The sequence below is a fragment of the Thalassophryne amazonica genome, chromosome 10 (assembly GCF_902500255.1).
Source record: "Thalassophryne amazonica chromosome 10, fThaAma1.1, whole genome shotgun sequence".
Taxonomy (NCBI): Eukaryota; Metazoa; Chordata; class Actinopteri; order Batrachoidiformes; family Batrachoididae; genus Thalassophryne; species Thalassophryne amazonica.
The window spans coordinates 41,016,063-41,038,005 of NC_047112.1; the positions used below are offsets into that span (position 1 = coordinate 41,016,063).

Genomic DNA, 21,943 nt, shown 5'->3' on the forward strand with positions numbered 1-21,943 from the left:
AATAGAGTCTAATAATAGATTAAATGCAGTGTTGAGGCTGTCATTCTCAGCATCTGTGTGGATGTTAAAATCGCCCACTATAATTATCTTATCTGAGCTAAGCACTAAGTCAGACAAAAGGTCTGAAAATTCACAGAGAAACTCACAGTAACGACCAGGTGGACGATAGATAATAACAAATAAAACTGGTTTTTGGGACTTCCAATTTGGATGGACAAGACTAAGAGACAAGCTTTCAAATGAATTAAAGCTCTGTCTGGGTTTTTGATTAATTAATAAGCTGGAATGGAAGATTGCTGCTAATCCTCCGCCCCGGCCCGTGCTACGAGCATTCTGACAGTTAGTGTGACTCGGGGGTGTTGACTCATTTAAACTAACATATTCATCCTGCTGTAACCAGGTTTCTGTTAGGCAGAATAAATCAATATGTTGATCAATTATTATATCATTTACCAACAGGGACTTAGAAGAGAGAGACCTAATGTTTAATAGACCACATTTAACTGTTTTAGTCTGTGGTGCAGTTGAAGGTGCTATATTATTTTTTCTTTTTGAATTTTTATGCTTAAATAGATTTTTGCTGGTTATTGGTGGTCTGGGAGCAGGCACCGTCTCTACGGGGATGGGGTAATGAGGGGATGGCAGGGGGAGAGAAGCTGCAGAGAGGTGTGTAAGACTACAACTCTGCTTCCTGGTCCCAACCCTGGATAGTCACAGTTTGGAGGATTTAAGAAAATTGGCCAGATTTCTAGAAATGAGAGCTGCTCCATCCAAAGTGGGATGGATGCCGTCTCTCCTAACAAGACCAGGTTTTCCCCAGAAGCTTTGCCAATTATCTATGAAGCCCACCTCATTTTTTGGACACCACTCAGACAGCCAGCAATTCAAGGAGAACATGCGGCTAAACATGTCACTCCCGGTCCGATTGGGGAGGGGCCCAGAGAAAACTACAGAGTCCGACATTGTTTTTGCAAAGTTACACACCGATTTAATGTTAATTTTAGTGACCTCCGATTGGCGTAACCGAGTGTCATTACTGCCGACGTGAATTACAATCTTACCAAATTTACGCTTAGCCTTAGCCAGCAGTTTCAAATTTCCTTCAATGTCGCCTGCTCTGGCCCCCGGAAGACAATTGACTATGGTTGCTGGTGTCGCTAACTTCACATTTCTCAAAACAGAGTCGCCAATAACCAGAGTTTGATCCTCGGCGGGTGTGTCGTCGAGTGGGGAAAAACGGTTAGAGATGTGAACGGGTTGGCGGTGTACACGGGGCTTCTGTTTAGGGCTACGCTTCCTCCTCACAGTCACCCAGTCGGCCTGCTTTCGCGGCTGCTCGGGATCTGCCAGGGGGGAACTAGCGGCTAAGCTACCTTGGTCCGCACCGACTACAGGGGCCTGGCTAGCTGTAGAATTTTCCACGGTGCGGAGCCGAGTCTCCAATTCGCCCAGCCTGGCCTCCAAAGCTACGAATAAGCTACACTTATTACAAGTACCGTTACTGCTAAAGGAGGCCGAGGAATAACTAAACATTTCACACCCAGAGCAGAAAAGTGCGGGAGAGACAGGAGAAGCCGCCATGCTAAATCGGCTAAGAGCTAGTAGCTACGCTAACCTAGCAGATTCCTAAAAACACGAAAAGTGAATAATGTGTAAATAATTTAAAGGTGATTCAGCAGAAGGAGTGCTTTAGTTAAGGCACGTAAAGATTACACTGGGAAACAAATCGTAATCTAGATAACTAGATCAATCTAACTGCGCAGATTAAACAGCTAACAGATACAGAAAAACACCGCTGTGCTCCGGAACAGGAAGCGATACAATACCGCAGTGAGAGCCAACCCACCAGTAGAGGCAAGCCATCTACTAAAAATCTAATAGAACTCAAAATCTAAATCAAAGAAATTACATAACTTACACCGTTAATTTTTTTTTAAGTTGTTAAACGTTAAAACATGTTTCACTTATTCAGAAATCTTATATTTTACAGGTTTTTATTATTTTTTGCACTTGCTTCATGACTTTCCAGACTTGAAACACATTTTTGGCTTTATATGTCAACTTAACTTGTGCTTATTTTCAAATGTGTTTAGCAAATTAGATAAGAGACCTAAAGACATGAAATGTAAATTAAACAAATACTCATGACAAAAATCTACAAACATATTGATAATTGCACAATGGCAACCGCTGAAATGAACACAAAGCAGTAAAACAAATGTCCCAATAAAAATACTATTATCTCATAAGTTGTGAGATAGAACATTTGCATCCCCGGCTGGTGTCACGTTGATGTTCAACAGCTCATTCTTTCTCCATCTCCTCCTAGCCTAAGCAACTCTGAGAACACTACCATCTGCCTGGAGGCCTGGTAAACAAAACATAGCTATGTGCTCATGTCTGTGCACACCTGCTTCAGCGTAATGTCCTATTTGCGATGAGTAATGACAACTCAAGAATCACACACTGAACATGATCTGAACAGTTGACATTTTAGGAGTTGAACTGACAAAACAAGGACAGATGCACCTTGACATCATCATTTTAATTTCAGAAAAATAATCTGTTTTTTCTTCACTCGCATAAGGACTGTGACTGTGTGTAACTGGTCACATGCCTCTGAGTGGGTGTGTATGAGGTGGCAGGGTGGATGGCAGTGTGAGCTCCCAGAATGCCAAGAAACACTGGCTGCCTGCATTCATGGTGTAGCATCTGGGCTCGCCCCATGTGTGCCATCCTAATACTGGGGCTCCTGTTTGGGACTTCTAGTGTGACAATCTCACTAAACTGTGTCAGCGCTTATTTCAACACAAATTGCAGGGCACAGAGGACAACATTCACACCAAGAGGCCTTTTGCAGGGTGCTGTGACAGTGTAACAGGACGGAGGTGTTAAATCTAAATCCTGCTTACCTTATTAACAATCAATAAAGATAGATTTCTAAAATACTGAGCAGATGACACATATCTCCGTCACCATCATAATTGCTGATACATGTCTCATCACAAAGGCATTTACATGCTCAGGCTACACAGACACCTGTACCTGCATGCATTCTCTCAAATTTTGAAGGAAAAAACAAAACAAAAACAAAACTGATTTGTGAGGAATACACACGTCAAGGTGACAACAGATGAGTGCTTGCGATTACTTAACCAAACTCACATGTTGTGACTACAATCCCACCACAATTTGTGGCAAAGCAACTAAAATGAAGACATTTAAAGTGGGATTGCACAGGTTCCTCAGAGAAGTACATATCCATCTTAAACAACTATCGTTGCCAACCTTTTCATAGATATTTATAGATTACCTGACGTTTTCTTCTGTTAACTAACAAGCAATCCCACAAAGCAATTCCAAAAGTCATTGCTCCCTACATTTTTTTTTTTGTACTTTGTGGTTTACCTTTTATATGTCCCCTTGTGTACAGCACTGTTTCAGCTGCAGCTGTTTTTTTTTTTTAAAGTGCTTTATAAATAAAGCTGATTTGATTTGATTTACTACAACTGCTGGAGGTACGGACATAGGAAAATTAATAAATTAAACATATTCCTATATGCACTGACTTGACATTGACTCAGGTGTCTATGCAAGCCAGTGAAAATTATTTGTATTTTGTTTGTTTTCAATATAGCTAGATGGTGCCTGCTTAACTTCTGTACATCTATGTTACTTTAACAAAGTAAAGGTGTGTTTATGTTATTACAGTAGCTGTGCTGGAAGGATATTTAGACAGAAAGAAAAGGAAAACAATATGACAATGGGTTTTCGCATTTTGCAAATGCATTTTGGAGTGGTACATCCATTTTCAAAAGAAAAACCAGCATGCATGTAAGCACATTAAGTGTGAGTGTAAAACGTCTGAGTGGCATTGCCTATTACAATTTTTTTTAATAAGTCAAGCAAATTTTACAAGTTTACTGCCATGAAAGACAAACTTCAGTCTGTGTACGATCATTCCCTGACGTATCAGTTATCTCGGTCGCTTTGCATTTAAGTGACATATTGGGGAAGACTATTGTTCCAATCATCTGCCTCAACATGTCTTGGTCAACCAAGGAAAACAAATTTTGCTGGAGGCCTATTTCGAGCATAATTTGGAAAGAACATAACTTTTATGTAAAGCGACCAAGAGAACTGAAACTTTGGGGAATGATCATACACAGACTGAAGTTTAAGCAAATGGTAGGATTTATTAAAACTTTTATGGGTTCTGTTTTTTGTTTGGGTTTTTTTTTGGGGGGGGGGGGGGGGAGTCACTCTGTAGGCAAAGGTTACATCTTGATACTAGTATAGTTAAAAAAAAAAAAAAAAAGACAAGACTAGACTCTGGGGACAATTAAAGCAACACTGCTATGGAGCTAAATCCAGGCCAAAAGTTATGTAATCTGAAAATAAAAATAGATTAAAAAAAATTAATTTTGAAACTGAAAATTCAATGTTTGTTCTTGAATTTTATAATCATTTAAAAAGTATTATCAAAAGAAAAATAAGTGTAAGATATATTTTTCAGTTTAAATACATTTTTGATTCAGCTCTGTAATTTTTTTGATCAAATAATTTATTTTCATTCATATTTCTTTTTTTCAACTTCAGATCTTTTTTTTCCACTTTCAGATATTTTTCAGTTTCAAACTTTTGGCCCTGTTCTGGTGTGAGAGGGCGTGGCTTCGATTGAGAGGGGCGTGGAATTGTGAGTGACAGGAGAGCAATCAGTCCTCACATGATGTTGCTTTCAGGAAACGTGGGTACTTTGATAGATAATGACTTAACACTTTCTGTCCACTGTATTGTCTTGATACCTGTAAATAAAGTGATGCTAAAGATGTCTATTACAAGTAATTCTAGAACACTCTTGGTCATTTTTGATGTTTAAAAACTGGAAAATATGCAAAAATGTAAAGTTTAACACCTATAGCTAAAAAGCCGATGTGGCACAAATCCACACAGGACCGTGAACGCAGCGCAGCATCGGCACATGAAAATGAGGCAGGTCGCTCATTTTACAGGCTGCAGCAAAGTGTTACGAGCTTTCTAAGTGACACACAGAGACCTGGCACAGCAGATGTGAAGGAAGCTTTAATATGGACAGAACCAACCAGACCGCCGGTAAATCCAAATCCCAAACCACCCGGAAGAGTATTCCGGCTACCGGCGGTGTGAAGAAACCTCGCCGTTACAGGCCCGGCACCGTGGCACTCCACTGCTACCAGAAATCCACCGAGCTGCTGATCCACAAGTTGCCCTTCCAGCACCTGGTGAGAGAAATCGTTCAGGACTTCAAGACCGACCTCCGCTTTCAGAGCTCCGCTGTGATGCTCTGCAGGAGGCCGGCGAGGCTGACCTGGTCGGCATCTTGTGGATCAGCAGCTTGGTGGATCTCTCTCAACACCACAGTGCGGGACCTGTAACGGCGAGGCTTCTTCACACCGCCGGTAGCCGGAGCTCTCTTCCGGCTTGGGATTTGGATTTACCGGCGGTCTGCTTGGTTACGCTGTGAAACTGCCGGACACTTTGCTACATCGTCATTAAATTCACTATCCGGTACAACATACGGATCCACTGAACCAACTGCTACACATCGATCACAATAAACAGCTTCATCTCGAGGGTTTAATGCATAGTAATAAGCTTTCATTCTCTGTATTTTCTTTCACAACCCGGCCGTGTAGTAATCCATGATGGAGACGGGAGCAGAGTCATTATCTATCAAAGTACCCATGTTTCTTGAATGCAACATCATGCGAGGACTGATTGCTCCTGTCACTCACAATTCCACACCCCTCTCAATCGAAGCCACGCCCTCCCACACCAGAATGGGGACAAAAGTTTGAAACTGAACAAATAAGAACTGAAAGTGAAAAAAAGATCTGAAGGTGAAAAAAAGAAACATGAATGAAAATAAATTTGATCAAAATAATTACAGAGCTCAATCAAAAATGTATTTAAACTGAAAAATATATATATTACACTTATTTTTATTTTAATAATACTTTTTAAACGATTATAAAATTCAAGAACAAACATTGAATTTTCAGTTTCAAAATTAATTTTTTCAATCTTTTTTTATTTTCAGATTACAAAACCTTTGGCCTTGATTTAGCTCGACACACTGATCTAATTTAGTAAGTAATGTTAAATGCATTGTATTTCTCAAACACTTTTTCTTCTGATGCAGATGCTCAAAGTGCTTTACATTGACACTTCACACTCACCCATTCTAACTCACACAAATAGACATCAGCATGCTGCCATGAAAGGTGCTCAACTATATATTGCGAGCAACTGAAGGATTAAGGTCCTTGTCCAAGGATGGTGATTTTCTTTTCTGAAGGGGAAACTGGAGGATCCTCTAGTAACAAACCCACCGCTTTAACCTCTAAACCATCACCTCACTGGTTCTACAACCCCAATTCCAATGAAGTTGGACGTTGTGTAAAATGTAAATATAAACAGAATACTATGATTTGCAAATCCTCTTCAACCTATATTCAATTGAATACACCGCATAGACAAGATATTTAATGTTCAAACTGATAAACTTTATTGTTTTTGTGCAAACATTTGCTTATTTTTAAATGGATGCCTGCAACACGTTTTAAAAAAGCTCGGACAGTGGTATGTTTACCACTGTGTTACATCACCTTTCCTTCTAACAACACTCAATAAGCGTTTGGGAACAGAGGACACCAATTGTTGAAGCTTTGTAGGTGGAATTCTTCTTCATTCTTGCTTGATGTACGACTTCAGTTCTACATTCCGGGGTCTCTGTTGTCGTATTTTGTGCTTCATAATGCTCCACACATTTTCAATGAGTGACAGGTCTGGACTGCAGGCAGGCCAGTCTAGTACCCGCACTCTTTTACTACGAAGCCACACTGTTGTAACACGTGCAGAATGTGGCTTGGCATTGTCTTGCTGAAATAAGCAGGGACGTCCCTGAAAAAGACATTTCTTGGATGGCAGCATGTGTTGCTCCAAAACCTGGATGCACCTTTCAGCACTGATGATGCCATCACAGATGTATAAGTTGCCCATGCTATGGGCAACAAACACACCCCTATACCATCACAAATGCTGGCTTTTGAACTTTGCGCTGGTAACAATCTGGATGGACTTTTTCCTCTTTGGTCCTGAGGACACGACATCCATGATTTCCAAAACCAATTTCAAATGTGGACTCATCAGACCACAGTACACTTTTCCACTTTGCATCTGTCCATTTCGAATGAGCTCAGGCCCAGAGAAGGCGGCGGCGTTTCTGGATGTTGTTGATGTATGGCTTTCGCTTTGCATGGTAGAGTTTTAACTTGGACTTGTAGATGTAGCGACGAACTGTGTTAACTGACAATGGTTTTCTGAAGTGTTCCTGAGCCCACACGGTAAGATCCTTTACACAGTGATGTCTGTTTTTAATGCAATGTCGCCTGAGGGATCGACAGTCACGGGCATTCAATGTTGGTTTTTGGCCTTGCTGCTTACATGTAGAAAGTTCTCCAGATTCTCTGAATCTTCTGATTATATTATGGACTGTAGATGATGGAATCCCTAAATTTCTTGCAATTGAACGTTGAGAAACATTGTTCTTAAACTGTTTTTTCATGCAGTTGTTCACAAAGTGGTGATCCTCGCCCCATCTTTGCTTGTGAATGGCTGAGCCTTTTGAGGATGCTCCTTTAATACCCAATCACCTGTTTCCAATTAACATGTTCACCTGTGGAATGTTCCAAACAGGTGTTCTTTGAGCATTCATCAACTTCCCCAGTCTTTTGTTGCCCCTGTCCCAGCTTTTTTGAAAAGTGTTGCAGGCATCCATTTCAGAATGAGCAAATATTTGCACAAAACCAAAAAAGCCTATCAGTTTGAACATTAAATATCTTGTTTTTGTGGTGTATTCAATTGAATATAGGTTGAAGAGGATTTGCAAATCATTGTATTCTGTTTTTATTTACATTTCACACAACATCCCAACTTCACTGGAATTGGGCTTGTAAATAAAATTAGATTGTTAGTTCAATGCTACACTGCAGATCAAATTATGCACAGTTTAAGTTTAGCTGCTCGGCTCTTATGTCAACAGGCAGCACATTTACCTTTGGACAAAATGTTAAGGCCCAATGTATGCTGTTGGGGGAGCATTTACCACGTAATGAATAGTTTGTTTTTCCATCACCTTAAGAAGTGAGTTGTCACACTGATGTATCACCGCCATCTGCCACAAAAAAGGGTGTGAAACAATTTCAACACGTGCACTTAAGAAAAATGTGACCAACTTCGATGCCGGCACATAGATCAGCAGTCAGCACATCAAACTGCCACAGCTGTCAGTGTCAATGCCAGAGTTACACATTCTGTAAAGCGCATCAACAATTAACGCAGTTTTTTGTTTTAAGTGATTTTTGCTCTCTCTGACTGTGTTGATACCTTCAGACTTCTCAGAATCTGACAGATGCTCACATACAAGCAATGCTCTCTCCTTTATATCATTTCTAACAGTTTTTGTGCATAAATGTTGTGCCGACAACATCGACCTGCGAATTTCTTTCTTTGACGTGTGTGTGTATGAGACACAGATACCCACATTTCAATGTGCTGTTTCTTGGTCTGGGCTTTGGCCTTCAGATCTTCCTCTTCCTGAAGCTTCTTGGCCACCTGCAGGTCCTGCTGCACCAGACGACTTTTGTGGACATTGGATGCCAAGTGGCTCTCGACTGCGGACATAACCATAAAACCACAGAACTTAAGATGATGCACACAAAAATAAACACCCTATTTTCTGGAGAATAAGTCACACATGTGAAGAGGAAGTGATGTTGAAGATGAAAATCCCACATAAAAGTCACACCTCTTTTCTGTATCATCAGCTCTTTAATTTGGCATTTTTGTGCATTGTTGTAGTGTACTTTTTATTATTGGCATTTATTCTTTTATTGCAAGAGTTTATTTTGTTTAGTAATTTGATTCTGGGAAAGTCCTTTATAAATTATGTCATCATAATTATGAATAACGAAGGTGTTATTTTTTTTCGGTGTCCAAGTTGCACCAGAGGTATAGGACCTTCCAAACTACTTCTTTAATCAATCAATCAATAAATAATTACATGACATACGGTCAATTAGCTGATCAGAGGACACTGGTGTTAAGTTTTGCAGTGTTCCTCTGCTTTACCCACAGCTGGTTAGTTTAAGTACACAACCCTGGACAAACCTTTTTTTACTCAGTCAGACGGGGCTAAAGTAGAAAGAATGGTAAATATGCAGGTTATGGGGTCTGCAGAAGCTTGGTCAGGAACCAGTGAAGCCGATGATTGACAGGGCAACACTGCACTTTATTTATAGATCCACACTTTAATGGTTCCTTCAGATGATTTTCTCTTCTTTCTTAAAAGTGATCTGGAGAAGGTAGATAGAGTGCGTTCTCACTCACTGACAAATGAACGTTCACAGCCGAGGAGAGGTTCCAAGATTGCGTGATAGCATGACCGTAACAGATCATAAATCCTGCTCGCCCGCACTCCAAGTATGAAGAGCATCACTCACACACTCTGTTTTCTTTCACCTGCCTATCAATCTTTTCTGTAATTTAACAAGAAAAAGCACCAAATCATGTTTGGCAATTTACCCATGACAGGCTCCATAAGAGTACCGGATTTCTGAACAGGTGAACGGAATGAGGAAACTGAGTCACAGCTGTGCCAGCTTGATAAGTCAATGGGTTGGCATCAATTTATTTATTTATTTTTTGCAAAAGATACTTGCAAGCAGAAGTGAAGTCTCCAAACACAGGTGCCATGTTATTTAGATGCTGTCACATTAAAGTGTGCATATATGTGTGTATATATGCACACACACACACATACACAGACTTCATAAAGTACACCTTGCAAGTACCGGGCTGGACCTCCTTTTGCCTTCAGAACTGCCTTAATTCTTCATGGCACATATTCAACAAGGTGTTGAAAGCATTCCTCAGTCCATATTGACATGACAACATCACCCAGTCAACCTTTCAACTAGTCTGTCCATTCTCCTCTGTCCTGTGACATAAACAAAGCACACAGGCACAATGCGTTCAAAATATCATTTTCCCATCATTCATGGCACATTCGTAATGTGACTTAACGCGTCTGAATAGAGTTCTTAACAGCGTGTTGGTACGCAACGTTTGTGATATCAGTGGAGCATGTTTTTGGCTGCTAAAAATCTTTGACGAATGTATGTATTTATTTATCCTAAGGCAACCACAAATAAACTAAAAAGGATGGCGCAACACTGATTTAACAAACAAATCCTTGGAGTGGTTTCCTTTGATCATTTCTTATTTCCAGTAAAGTCAATAGTATGACAGCTGAAGAAACATGGATTTATTCCCAGCAAATTCAGAAGAGTCACTTGATCTGGATCAACTCAACATTCATTTTCTCATTCTTAGGTGCGATACTGGTGACAAAAAAGTGTTTGTATTACTAACAGTTTATGAAAAACTCTGGATCAGTGTCCAGAACACAGCGTTTTTGAAGAAGGCTGCCCAACGATAACACTTGCTATTGTGCTAAACTTTTTATTTTAAGATAATCTCAGCAATTACCAAAGTTATACAAGTAGAAACACACACAGGCATATTCTCAATACAGTGTAAAGATCAATCACTTCATGCAAGACAAGACAAAATGAATTTAATTTATAAAACACAAGGAGCACAGCTAATGAGCTAATTAATGCTGAGACACTAAATGCGAGTAAACTGCTTCTTTAAGCCACTGTACAGATGACCATATGTGAGGTGTACATGTAACAATGAAATGTTTGAAAACACAGCGCATTATTTATGTATTTATAACAAACATTGCTTTAGCAGTCAGGAGCTAAGAGCTAATTAATGTTTTTTTTAGAAATGCAAACTACAAGTAAACTGCTTCTTTAAGTTACTGAACAGACGATCGTATGTGAGGTATACATGTAATGCAATGAAACGATTTTAAAAATTTAATGTTTGAATTTTTTTTGCAATACATGCATAAAATGAATAAACACCCTCAATTTTCTTGATGTTTTTAAATAAGCAAATACGGTTACTTCCATAGAGAAAGAAGAAAATAATCCCTCTTTTTTCATAAGTGTGGTATTCCAGTTAAAAAAGTTATTTCTTAAGAACAAAGAACATTTTTTTGTTCTTTTTTCTTCTTCTTTTTCTTGATGCTACAAGTTTAGGAGTAGAAGACGACATTAGCCTCTGCTATTGTACAACCCCAATTCCAATGAAGTTGGGACGTTGTGTAAAATGTAAATAAAAACAGAATACAATGATTTGCAAATCCTCTTCAACCTATATTGAATTGAATACACCAAAAAGACAAGATATTTAATGTTCAAACTGATAAACTTTATTGTTTTTGTGCAAATATTTGCTCATTTTGAAATGGATGCTTGGAACACATTTCAAAAAAGCTGGGACAGTGGTATGTTTATATGTACTGCAATGTTCTATTTTCTAGTTTACCGCAGTCTAGCATTAGGGCTCTCCAATTGGTTCAAAATGCTGCAGCCAGACTTTTGACACGAAGCAGGAAGTACAACCACATTTCACCCATTTTGGCATCCCTTCACTGGCTTCCTGTCCCAGTGAGATCAGATTTTAAGGTTCTGCTACTAACCTATAAAATTATTCATGGACTGGCACCTCCCTACCTAGCTGACGTAATTAAACCTTACGTACCGCCCCGGGCTTTACGTTCTCAGGGTGCAGGACTACTTTGTGTCCCTAAGGTGAATAAGAAGTCTGCGGGTCAAAGAGCTTTCTCTTATCGTGCCTCTGTTCTGTGGAATGATCTCCCTGCGTCAATAAAACAGTCAGATTCTGTGGAGACTTTCAAGTCCAGACTTAAGACGCACTTATTTTCCCTTTTGGAGCGGGCCGTGGCCTCAACTTCACCTAAATTCTGGGTCTTTTAGTGAAGTTTAGGGCTAGTGGCTGGCGATCACCTTAGTATTTCTTCTGCTTTTCTTCTTGTTTAATGCTGGCAAATTATACAGTATTTTTTGTCTGATACCTGATTCTGTTTTTTCTCTCTGTTTAAGGTGCAGCTCCATCCAGAGATGGGAGTTGTATTTGTGTTGGTGACCCTCCTGTCCTGTGCGTTAACAGCAATTCTTGTATATTCGTCCGTGAATTGTTCTGTAATTTATGTCTGTAGCATGGCCCAAGCAGAGGGTCACCCCTTTGAGTCTGGTCTGCTTGAGGTTTCTTCCTCAGAGGGAGTTTTTACTTACCACTGTTGCTCTGGGGGTTGGTAAGGTTAGACCTTACCTGTGTGAAGCACTTTGAGGCAACTCTGTTGTGATTTGGCACTATATAAATGAAAATAAATTGAAATTGAAATATGTTTACCACTGCGTGACATCACCTTTCCTTCTAATAACACTCAATAAGCTTTTGGGAACTGAGGACACTAACTGTTGAAGCTTTGTAGGTGGAATTCTTTCCCATTCTTGCTTGATGTACGACTTCAGTTGTTCAACAGTGCGGGGTCTCTGTTGTCGTATTTTGCACTTCATAATGCCACAAATTTTCAATGGGCGACAGGTCTGGACTCCAGGCAGGCCAGTCTAGTACCGAGGCGACATATCGATTTTATCGATTAATTCGAGTTTTTTGTTAGACAAAAAAAAAAAAAAAAAAGAAAAAAAAAGTTTTTTTTCTCCTCTTACTGCGGCGCACTTTTTTGTCCCCAGGACCTTCCGTAGCTCCCCCCTCCCCATCCTGTTTCCAACACACAATACAAACATGGCTAACTGCTAATGATGAGCAAGTTTTATTAGTGGTTTGACATGGAACAAGTGACTGCACGCTGCAAAGTTTGTCTAAAGCCCACTGCAACAAAACGCAGCCACCCAACAAACTTATTCCAGCATCTAAAACATCCATATTGCATGGGAGAAATGTCACACTTTACGAGAGGAACAAGAACGCAAACTTCCGCTAAAAAGCAACTTACTCTGGTGGAATCATTTACCCAAGTGTATTTTTGAAATCAAAAGAACAGTTGGAACTTCAATTCCAGGAGGTAAGTAGGGGTTACTTTTGTTAAGGTTTTGATAAAAGCAAAACTTGTTTTGAGTTATCCCTGTCATTTGTACTAAATGTTTTCTTTAAAAAAGTACGGGGGAAAAAAAATCTGAAAAAAATCGAAAGTGGATTTTTTTCTGAAAAAATCTGAGATTTTATTTTTAGGCCAAATCGCCCAGGCCTACTAGTACCCACGCTCTTTTACGAAGCCACGCTGACGATTGGTTTCCTGAAGTGAGTGACAGTGACTGACAGTGGTTCAACTAAAAGGTGTATTCAGAATAAATCAGCTCACTGTGGCATTCACTCTGTCTGTGTGTAAATGCAAATGACCTAGAAAACCCATCTGTTGCTGTGACGGGGGGGGGGGGGGGGCTTCAGCAACAGGCATCCAGCGTTCTTTCTGGTGACCTCCAAGGTCAAAAGTGAGAACATTATTCCAGCTCAAACCAGATCAGTCTAGCATGGCAGCAAAAGAAAGTTTCCTCGTGGATCAATGAAACCTTTAAAAGGATTAATGACAACAAAGGAAATTTAAAACTAAATCACAGTTAGACTAATGTGCATGACAAACACTTATTACAAGTGGATTGTTTAACTTTTATCCACAATATAGCTTCTTAGGATTATTGTGATGGTGCAGCACATACAGACTGCATAACACGCATAGAATTGTGGTGTTTACATGGCATAAATCATGAGTTACTCAAAATGAAATCTCTTAATATTTTGAGTTACACATTTTCTATATTTTTGGAGCTGTAGGCCATAATGATCAAAATTAAAATAAAAACATGCTTGAATATTTGAATACATGCTTGATATTTTAGTTTATGTATAGTGAGTCTAGAATATATAACTTTCACTTTTCTGAACTTTTTAATGACATTCTAATTTATTTATAAGCACGTATACATACTCGGTCATTGTAACGGTGCCCTGAGAGTGCTGTTGTGGACAGTTCATTGACTCATTTGTGTGTGCTCACCCTAGTTGCATTATATTTTCAGAATTCGCTCACAACCACAAATAGGGTGCACTGTTACATATAACAAGTTTTTCCAGAAGTGGAAACTGAACTAGCAGACTAAAGTCAATAGACTGGACGTGGGATTCCCCTAACAATTCCCCGTAGCTTAGCGGGGACTGCCCCGCTATCAAATTTGCCACCACAATCAGATATTACCATAATACGCGACTGATTGGTAAATGACTGCATCCTCAAGACAAAAGGTGCCAGGGGGTGCCTCTTTCAAAATGCATAATGTGGGGATCGGAGTTAAAAAAAAAAAAAAAAAAAAAAAAAAAAAAAAAAGCCATTGCCAGCCTGAATCACGTTCACCGAGCATTAGGATCATCACACAACACCACTGCACACAGTGCAATTCACCACATTCCAGCTCAAAGCGAGACGTACCACTTAAGAAGGGAGAAGTGAGGAACCTGAGAACAATATGACCCCAAAAAAGTTGACTGCTTGCAGGTGCACAGCAGGCTGGTTGTGACAGTTGCAGGGCAAGAAAAGCACATTAGTGATGTAAATTTCCCAATTTTGTGTCAAGTAATTTTTGCAGTGCTGATTCTATTAGAACAGCACAAATGTTTTCCAGCTTGTGCAGTACAGAGCCAGAAACTCTGGGTAGATGCAGGTTCTCTGGATTCAGTGGTGGCTGAAAAACCAGGCGGCTTACATCACGAGTCCCCACATTTCTCTCTGCAAAAATGATGAGGTATCTTAAGACTCGGTCCCACCGAATAATGAAGGCTGAAGAAGGAGCCACGCATGGGTGTGGGGTGATTATTGGAAGAATGACCCACGTTTTGATCTACAACCCCTGGCAAAAATGATGGAATCACCGGCCTCGGAGGATGTTCATTCAGTTGTTTAATTTTGTAGAAAAAAAAAAAGCTGATCACAGATATGACACAAAACTAAAGTCATTTCAAAAGGCAACTTTCTGGCTTTAAGAAACACTGTAAGAAATCAAGAAAAAAAATTGTGGCAGTCAGTAACGGTTACTTTTTTTAGACCAAGCAGAGGGGAAAAAAATATGGACTCACTCAATTCTGAGGAATAAATTATGGAATCACCCTGTAAATTTTCATCCCCAAAACTAACACCTGCATCAAATCAGATCTGCTTGTTAGTCTGCATCTAAAAAGGAGTGATCACACCTTGGAGAGCTGTTGCACCAAGTGGACTGACATGAATCATGGCTCCAACACGAGAGATGTCAATTGAAACAAAGGAGAGGATTATCAAACTCTTAAAAGAGGGTAAATCATCATGCAATGTTACAAAAGATGTTGGTTGTTCACAGTCAGCTGTGTCTAAACTCTGGACCAAATACAAACAACATGGGAAGGTTGTTAAAGGCAAACATACTGGTAGACCAAGGAAGACATCAAAGCGTCAAGAGAGAAAACTTAAAGCAATATGTCTCAAAAATCGAAAATGCACAACAAAACAAATGAGGAACGAATGGGAGGAAACTGGAGTTAACATCTGTGACCGAACTGTAAGAAACCGCCTAAAGGAAATGGGATTTACATACAGAAAAGCTAAACGAAAGCCATCATTAACACCTAAACAGAAAAAACAAGGTTACAATGGGCTAAGGAAAAGCAATCGTGGACTGTGGATTGACTGGATAAAAGTCATATTCAGTGATGAATCTCGAATCTGCATTGGGCAAGGTGATGATGCTGGAACTTTTGTTTGGTGCTATTCCAATGAAATTTATAAAGATGACTGCCTGAAGGGAACATGTAAATTTCCAGTCATTGATGATATGGGGCTGCATGTCAGGTAAAGGCACTGGGGAGATGGCTGTCATTACATCATCAATAAATGCACAAGTTTACGTTGATATTTTGGACACTTTTCTTATCCCATCAATTGAAAGGATGTTTGGGGATGATGAAATCATTTTTCCAAGATCATAATGCATCTTGCCACAGAGCAAAAACTGTGAAAACATTCCTTGCAAAAAGACACATAGGGTCAATGTCATGGCCTGCAAATAGTCCGTATCGTAATCCAATTGAAAATCTTTGGTGGAAGTTGAAGAAAATGGTCCATGACAAGGCTCCAACCTGCAAAGCTGATCTGGCAACAGCAATCAGAAAACGCTGGAGCCAGATTGATGAAGAGTACTGTTTGTCACTCATTAAGTCCATGCCTCAGAGACTGCAAGCTGTTATAAAAGCCAGAGATGGTGCAACAAAATACTAGTGATGTGTTGGAGCGTTCTTTTGTTTTTCATGATTCCATAATTTTTTTCCTCATAATTGAGTGAGTCCATATTTTTTTCCCCCTCTGCTTGGTCTAAAAAAGTAACCGTTACTGACTGCCACAATTTGTTTTCCTGGTTTCTTATACGAGGTCTATTAGAAAAGTATCCGACCTCATAATTTTTGCAAAAACCATATGGATTTGAATCACGTGTGATTACATCAGACATGCTTGAACCCTCGTGGGCATGCGAGAGTTTTTTCACGCCTGTTGGTTACGTCATTCGCCTGTGGGCAGTCTTTGAGTGAGGAGTCGCCCACCCTCTCGTCGATTTTTTCATCGTTTAGGAATGGCTCAGAGACTGCTGCTTTGTTTGATCAAAATTTTTTCAAAACTGTAAGGCACAACTGAGTGGACACCATTCGATAAATTCAGCTGGTTTTCGGTAAAAATTTTAACGGCTGATGAGAGATTTTGGTCTGACGGCAATCTGCGCTTCGAGGCGGCAGCGTCTCGCCGTTTCAAGTTGAAAACTTCCACATTTCAGGCTCTGTTGATCCAGGAACTCTTCAGAGTACAGAGAACTTTCAGAAGTCGGCATGAGGAGTTTATTCGGACATTCCATTGTTAACGGACATTTTGTAATGAAAGAACATGCGGGCAGAGTCGCATATCGGGCCGGACCCGACCGCGGGGGGTCGCAACAGGAAAAACACCTCCGTTGGAAACCTTAACGGACAAGTTGGAACATGCCCAAGCTGTTAAACAATTTCTTAGTTACTCACTTGTTGAAAGCCATCAAAAGCTGCCTGAATTTTACAAATGGTTTTCAACACGGAGGTGTTTTTCCTGTCGCGACGCACACAGATTCGCCGAGTCGTCACGGAAACGACTCTGCAAATTTGCGCGCACGTCTTTCATTAAAAAATGTCCTTAAACAGTGGAATGTCCGCATAAAGTCCTCATGCCGGCCTCTTCTGAATCTTCTCTGTTCTCTCACGACGTCCTGGGTGAATTAAGCCTTAAATTAGGATGTGTTCAGGTCGAAACAGTCCGACGACAGCGCCTGGAAGCGCTGCGCGACGTCCAGCTCCGTGGGAAGTCCTTACAGCGACAGAAACACCCCATAATCTCTCATCAGCCGTTAAACTTTTCACCGAAAACCATCTGAATTTCTTGAATAGTGTCCACTCGGATATTCCTCACAGGTCCAGAAATTTTTTTTGATAAAGCAACGCGCGCCGTCTCGAGCAGCGTGTGAAACAAAGGAATTCAGCCGAGAGGGCTGGACCACATCTCACTCAAGGCCTGCCCACAGGGAAATGACGTCACCGACACGCGTGAAAAAACTCACGCATGCGCATGAGAGTTCAAGCATGATTGGTGTAATCGCACGTCATTCAAATCCATATAGCTAAAAAAAAATAAAATAAAATAAAAGTGTCGGTTTCTTATCTAATAAACCTCATAGTGTTTCTTAAAGCCAGTAAGTTTCCATTTGAAATGACTTTAGTTTTGTGTCATGTCTGTGATCTGCTTTTTTTCTACAAAATTAAACAACTGAATGAACATCCTCCGAGGCCGGTGATTTCATGATTTTTGCCAGGGGTTGTATCACGTATCCACTATGAAGGTGCCACTATGTGCCTCTCTGTACCCCGCATGTGCCGTGTAGCAGCCTCTAGTGAGCCACGACCGACCTGTCATTACAGCCTCAAATGGCTCGCATCAGCCACACTAATCCACATAGCGCCATGATAACGCCATGTTGGCGCACGTTTAGGCATGAGTTTGGTCCAAACCTCCAGCCCTTCCACACCTGGTCCCTTCAAAGTTTGGGTTTTCAATTCACAGATTCACAGCAGCATTTAAAGATGTCCCTTCTTTTTTTTTTATAAACGCAGTCCAAAAATAGACACTCCAGCACAGTTCCGCAGTTGTGCGCTGTGCGCCAGGCTGCTATCCACCTGTAATGACCCAGACCAGCTAGACCCGAACCACGGGTTCCTGGAGAGCCGCCTCTGTGCTCCTTGCTGGCTCCGCGGGCTCTGTGGCTTTTCTTCTGTGCTTTAAAACACACAAAACTTTATGTTTGTCCGTTTATATATATATATATATATATATATATATATATATATATATATATATATATATATATATATATATATATATATATATATTTCTTTATTTCTTCCGCAGCTTACAAGTTATTATGATACAACTTTTAACTTTGTGTTATGTCTTCAAAATCGGTCTTTTGCGCGCTCTCCACCTGTGCTGCCGCACAGCTCCTGCTCTTAGCTGCTCCACTGTAGTTATTATCTTACATGGCTTTAAACACACATCCACTTTCACGCAGTCACCCAAATTTTAACTTTGTGTTCGTCCAATATTGACTGAAATACTCTTTTGTGAGCTGGCGTTCTGCCTAAATGCTCATTTGAAGCGTGATGAGTCACTGCATCAGCGCACACCCACAGCGGAGCTCCTGTGATCCATTAATTCCAGAAGTGATTAAAGGTGTTTTCAGCATCCAAGGTTTGACAGAAAATGATTAATCCGCTACAAAATAATTATTTTATATAGAGTCCAGTGCACAGAGCAGGTGGAATTGTGTGCGCAAGACAGCCGCTCCAAAAATAGCCTCTCAGGTCCTGCCTCAGTGCGCACACACAGCAGAGCTCATGTGATCCATTAACAAGATATTAAATCAACATACTTTTACATACAACAGACATCAACATACAGACATACTTTTACAGCAAGGAACTCTTTTATCAAGCTATAAAAAACATTAAAAATAATTACCTTAAGCTGTTCAAAATACATCCCACATGGAGCAGGAAAGAGAAATGAAAAAAAAAAAAAAAAAAAAGCGTCCAGATGAAACAGTCCGATGATTCTAGAAGAGGCGGTTTCAGCATCCAAGGTTTGGCAGAAAATGATTAATCCGCTACAAAATAACTATTTTATATAGAGTCCAGCGCACAGAGCAGGTGGAATTGTGTGCGCAAGAGGAGAGCTGTTCCAAAAACAGCCTCTCAGGTCCTGCGAAGGTGCCAGGCGCACGGATAATGGACTTTTTGCAGACTCGTAATCACCACGCAAATGCCTCTAAGCCGTTGCAGTAACTCGAACACAAACTGCGCCACGCTGTTGTTGCTAAATTTTGAACATCTTGAAATTAGCGCCACGCTCAGAGAGGAGCCTCGTTAACTGATGATAATGCCTCTAAGAGCCACTCTGAGCCACTATACTGCCACGATAGCTCATGAAACAAACAAAAAAACAAAACAAAACAAAAAAAAAAAACAGGGTGCGTGGCTCCTTCTTCATCCTTCATTATTCGGTGGGACTGCGGCTTTAAGCTCCAATCAGTACAGCAGGTCAGGTCTGGCGCACGCTCTGATGCCATGTGTCACCCCATCAATCACAGCATGGAACTGCATCGAGTGCTGGATGGCAACCCCCTAGGCAGACAACCAGTCCATCTGCACTAGGGATGGGTATTGATAAGATTTTAATTGATATCGATTCCACTTATCGATCAGATTCCTTATCGATACCACTTGTGAATTTTCTGTGTACTAAAAAGTAGGCTTTACAGGTTTTCTATGTCAACAACATTTTATTGAGTCTTAAAGTAAATAAATGTGAAATTGTTCACTGGATCCTTAAACTCTGGATTTAATAAACTCTACATGGTGGATTCTTGATCTCTGGACATAAATAGTTTGTTTTCTGTAGTTTCTGTCAAAAGCATTTCCTTTCAGACATTATTGGCATGAATGTCTTTCCATACCTCTGAGCTGAGCTCTCGCAGCTGGCTGTGCTGCACGTCAGGATGTAATTCATAAAGAATGCAGGACGTTTCTTTTTGGGAGGAAAAAACATTTTAGATGATTGTAGTTTATTCACTGTATTGCAGCGTTTGGAAAGAGGTGTCATTTTATTTAAAGCGGCAATTCACTTTGAAGTTATTAATTTTGACCGGACTCTGTCTCAGCGTTTGGAGCTGTGCCAACAGAACGGAGGACGATTCTCGTTTCTTGACTGCAACAAGAGTCCCAGTTAGTGACTTTAATCCACACAAAAAGTGACTTGCGTTTAACATTTTAATGGCTTTAAGAGGGGTTAAGAAGTGGACTTTCCGCTTCTGAAGAGCAGTGAATCAAAGAACCAACGAGCCAGTGGATCAAAGCAATGCTTTGGTTCACACTTCAAAGTGGAGTCGCGCTGCAGAAATGGTTGATTACAGACCTGCTGCAGGGTCTGTAATAAATGTAGAGGAATGATAATTTTCCCGACAAACACCCTCAAAAACAACGGCTGCTCTGAAGGACTGATAAGGGAATCATTAAGCAAAAACACTATTGATAGATGAATTGAATCATTTCATAACAATATCCGAAAAGAACCGGTTCTATATAACCAACCCTAAATTCTACACCTCTCAAAAGTAGCCATTTTTCTGTCACAATCAGGTAAAACATGGTGTCCCCTTGACCTTTTTCCAGTTGCCTCAACACTAAAATACCTGCATACTGAATCCTGTCCAGAGAAGCAGGCAACATGGCCTAAGTGTTGCAGCCGACATTCCCTAATGACATAAGTGAGTTTCTGGATGTCGCAGACAGCAGACCAGTCAACTGAATCAAACACTTTGCTCCCGCACCACAAAAAACCCATATGAGTGGCAAAAATGCACTGTCAGTATTAGCGCTTGCATACGACAGCTCATGAAGATAAGGAGGCAGTCGACAGTGCACTCCCAAGAGAACGTAAAATGTGCTAAAGACTTTTCTGCATTTTACACTCATATTGGAAAAAGTAGAAATAGTAGACCAACAGTAATGATTATAAATGGAATGATAAATGGACTGCATCTCCACAGCACTTTTCCATTTATGGCAGACACTCAGCACTTTAAAATGATGCCTCATATTCATTTAATGACATACCAGGGTCAAAGGGGTGCGGCACAAAGTGCTCAATTGCACACAGAGAAACTTGTGATGAAGAGCTCAAGGGCTGCCTTCATGGTAGTGCCCGACTTGTGAGGGGCTTGAACCTGCAACCCTCTGAACACAGTTCTAGCTAGACCCATTTTAGTGCCGGGTAAATAACGTGATCACGGGTCATGACCGAGGGTGCCAAGGGGCGAAAGCCCCCTAAAGCTATAGGGTTTTATACCTCTAAAATGTTATTGGCAAGCCCTACTTTAATCAATTTTGAGTGGTTTTAGATGCACTGAAAGCAAGAAGAATAGACAAAAAAAAAAAAAAAGACATTTATGTTGTAATATTTGTAATACCAAAGTTATTTTTAAAATGTTTCTGTCAAAGCGCAAGTTAATAAAGGTTAAAAACACATTAATATTTGATGGGCATATAGCATTTGCTGTCTTTCCTCTAGTGAAGCAGGCAGAGTTTTTCTCTCATGACATTTTTCCAACATGTTTGAGTTACATATATACACACATACGAGGTCTGTCAATAAAGTATAGGTCCTTTTTATTTTTTTCAAAAACTATATGGATTTCATTCATATGTTTTTACGTCAGACATGCTTGAACCCTCGTGCGCATGCGTGAGTTTTTCCACGCCTGTCGGTGACGTCATTCGCCTGTGAGCACTCCTT

General features: G+C 40.3%; 1 protein-coding gene across 1 annotated transcript in view; it reads right to left on the reverse strand.

The window, feature by feature from the left end:
• ccdc50 (coiled-coil domain containing 50) overlaps positions 1-21,943 on the reverse strand; it is a 77,421-nt gene that overhangs the window by 35,636 nt on the left and 19,842 nt on the right. Inside the window, 1 exon segment of the mRNA XM_034179892.1 lies at positions 8,585-8,714. Within this exon segment, the coding sequence (XP_034035783.1) occupies positions 8,585-8,714 (130 nt within the window).